This window comes from Teleopsis dalmanni, unplaced genomic scaffold (genome assembly GCF_002237135.1).
Source record: "Teleopsis dalmanni isolate 2A unplaced genomic scaffold, ASM223713v2 unscaffolded_contig_4006, whole genome shotgun sequence".
In the NCBI taxonomy this organism is placed as follows: Eukaryota; Metazoa; Arthropoda; class Insecta; order Diptera; family Diopsidae; genus Teleopsis; species Teleopsis dalmanni.
This window is the reverse complement of record NW_024035388.1, coordinates 571-3,866: the sequence shown is the minus strand read 5'-3', so window position 1 is coordinate 3,866 and position 3,296 is coordinate 571. Positions and strand designations below refer to the sequence as shown.

The window sequence follows — 3,296 nt, the reverse complement described above, 5'->3', positions numbered from 1 at the left end:
CTAATTTATTTCCTCGTGCTCCCAGTGTGTCCAGTGTTATACAACTACCAATTTCTTCTGCTATGCTCATGAGACCTGTATGATTACACCACAATACTTCCAAGAATTTCAGTTCTCCGATTTCTTTTGGTATCTCTTCTATATTATTGTGACTAATATTGAGAAAACGTAAGTTTTCTAAACTACAAACAGCAACTGGAAACTCTTGAAGTTGATTAAAATCCAATGTTAAGATTTTCAAATTTGTTAGATTGGAAATTGATGGTAGCTTAAAGAAAGGTTATACTTTAATAAAAATACACTAGAATTATATATGAACTTATATTAAACTCACAGTACTTATTTCATTTACGTGCAAATATAGTTTTACTAAGAAACTATATTCTCTTATCATCTCTGGTACTTCTTTCAGAGAGTGTTTAGACAAATTTAATATATTCGCTCTGCTATCCAAGACATCTCCACAAATGCAGCGAACGTAACGCTCATTAAAGAAATCATATGCTTTTATCATTTTATTAGTCAAAAGTGTTTTTAGGTATTATTTATCTGATATAAATTGTTATATAAAATATATGTAGATATTAAATGGAATAATATCTTTTAAAATTACTTTTATCTAACAAATAATACCTTTTATACCGAAATTTTGACAAATAAAACTATGATATATTAAATTGATATATAGATAGATTTTAAAGGGTTGGAACCTATGTCACCACATCACTGCATTCTTTAAGGACTATTGTGATAGATTGGTGCATGCTCAATCAGGCTAATAGAATAGTATCTAAATATTTGTGTGGAATTAGAATGTTATAGATTCAATCAAAAAAGGGAATCAATAAACTAATCCCTATTTCAGTGTTTCTCAATATGTGGGTAACACTTCACAGTGACGAAATTTAAATGTTAAAGAGGAATGCGGGGAGGAATGTTGAAATTTACATATAAAGTGACATATTAATGATCTGCTTTTCGAAATAAGAGAAATATTCAACTGGCTGCATACTTTTCCGACCGCTACTTGCGTATATTATGCAGAGGGAACACTGGAATTATTGGGAGTACCACAATAAAGCTTTAGAAACAATGCTCCAATTTCTCATCGTCAACTTGCTTTACATGCACCCAGAAACATATTATAACAATAAGGTGAAGAGGAAAAAGATTCCAAGTCCATCATAAAATACCTGATAAACAGATTTGTTAAAAAAAAACAGATAGATGAACTGATTGTGGCATACTATCTAAGTTGCTAAAGACAGCCGCGAACTTCTATTACTCCAATAAATAATTTTGTTATTCCAAAGTTCAATAGACACAATTATAACTAAATCATATAATATATAATAGAGCAAATCAGTTTATTCACTCCATAGTTTGCGATTATTCCGAAAAATTCTTCAATATCTGGGTTCAGAAACGCCTATATACGAAACAAATTTAAATCAATTCATTAAAATGTATTATAGTCAAAACTTAATTGTAGCTTTGCAATTATACAAAGCTTTCATTTAAATATGAAAAGTCTTAATCGAGCTTTTTGAAAGAAAGCTAACGTTAAGCTTCTTGTAAAAGCAATTTACTATAAAGTGGTTTGTGTCCTTGCTACATATTTTCTAGCAATTTTACTAGAATGCTATATTTAAATCTATTTACTTCTTGAGGTATCATTTTATTTATTTAATTTTTTCTATTTATTGTACTATATCATTATCATTTTTTTGCCTTATAACCTTTTACTTTAACTATCATATAATTGTAAAACTAAGACTAAAACAGGAAAAATTACAAGAATACCAAAACAGTTTAAGTGAGGCAAATGGTTAAATAATGACTGAGGTATAATCAGTGACGGGTGCAGAAATATCACTGTAAATCTATTCTAGACAAATGAATTTGGATTATGAATCCTTACTCAAATATTTTAAGCATTTAATATATTATTAAATAAATCGAGAATTGTGCACTATATGTTGTTAGTGATTTATAGCATTGCCCTAAAAGCGTGATACGATTTAATATATAGAATTATTAGTAATATTAATAAATAGAAAATCCATACCCTGAGAAGTTTCCATTTCTTACTCCATATATATGGATATATATATAGTATAGTAATACTATGTGGGTCATTCGTTTACAAACCGGGCGGATTATAGCAAAAAATGACCACATCACCTCTGATTTAGCTGAAATTTTTTTTATCAGATTCTTTCTAGGGCAAAAATTTTGTAATTTTTTTACTAGGAGATATGAACCCATAAGGTTTTGAGAAATGGCTTTCAAGACACATTTCCAAATGGCCATATCTCAGGATAGAAACTTGAAATTTGTTGCGTTTTAAAGATAATTGATTGAACTATAGAAAATTGTTTAAACAATTAAGATTGTTCATATTTAAGTACTGACATTAACCGTTAAATTTCCAAAAAAAAATGTTTTCCAAATTTATCTTCAGAATTTTCATTTTTTTTATTTTATACAGATTTAGGAAGGCTCTATTTTGAAATTTTTATTTTTTTTTTTTCCAGCAAAACACATCAAACACATGCATACTATATTTCCATTGATTGAATTTTGAAAGAATATACTACAAATATTTGTATATAATATTTTTGGTTTCGATTAGTAATAAAATTCTACATAAAATTTAAAAATTTCAGGACGATATTGTCATTAGAAGTATTTTAAAATAATTAATTTATTCTTCACATTCACATACTCAAGTATCTATTCTTCTTGTTCTTGAGTTAGTACTATTACGCACTTTTACTCTATAATGGCTGGGGGGTTATCACTACCCCACACTAGGCTTTAATTAGGCTAAGAAATCATATCATTTATTTGTCTTTTAGTTGATGACGGACCTTAAATTAGCATATCTTATTGGGAATCCAGAAATGGACTTGAGGATTGTGAATAATTTTAGAGCTCTGTCTCTGATATATTTTTTCACTGAATCAATCCTAAGATCTCTATGTATGTCTATTGATCTATTCACAAATTGTTGAAAATTACGAATTGTCACTAATATAAAAACAACCAAAATCTCAACGTTTACTATCTGAACTACAGAATATATAGAAGTGAAAAATTAATTTTTGTAATAAGCATATTCATGCCTCTTTGCTAGGTTTGAATATTAATAGTAATTTCATGAATATATTAAAGCTTTCCTACTGAGTAACTACTACTACAATAAAATTAATAATGTCATAGCATGTAAATTTAATTCTAGGTTAATCTTTACCACATATAGTAAATGCAACTAGCAAAGACCACCAAGAAAA

General features: G+C 28.0%; 1 protein-coding gene across 1 annotated transcript; it reads right to left on the bottom strand.

Annotated features, from left to right (window-relative positions):
* Positions 1–7: 7 nt before the first annotated feature.
* Positions 8–577, bottom strand: LOC119665227 (plant intracellular Ras-group-related LRR protein 7-like; the record flags this gene model as incomplete). The annotated part of the gene is made up of 2 exons (XM_038074514.1): positions 335–577; positions 8–268 (listed from the first exon to the last, which is right to left on the bottom strand). Coding segments are annotated over exons 1-2 (441 nt in total), but the record flags the coding sequence as incomplete, so codon positions are not given.
* Positions 578–3,296: the final 2,719 nt, after the last annotated feature.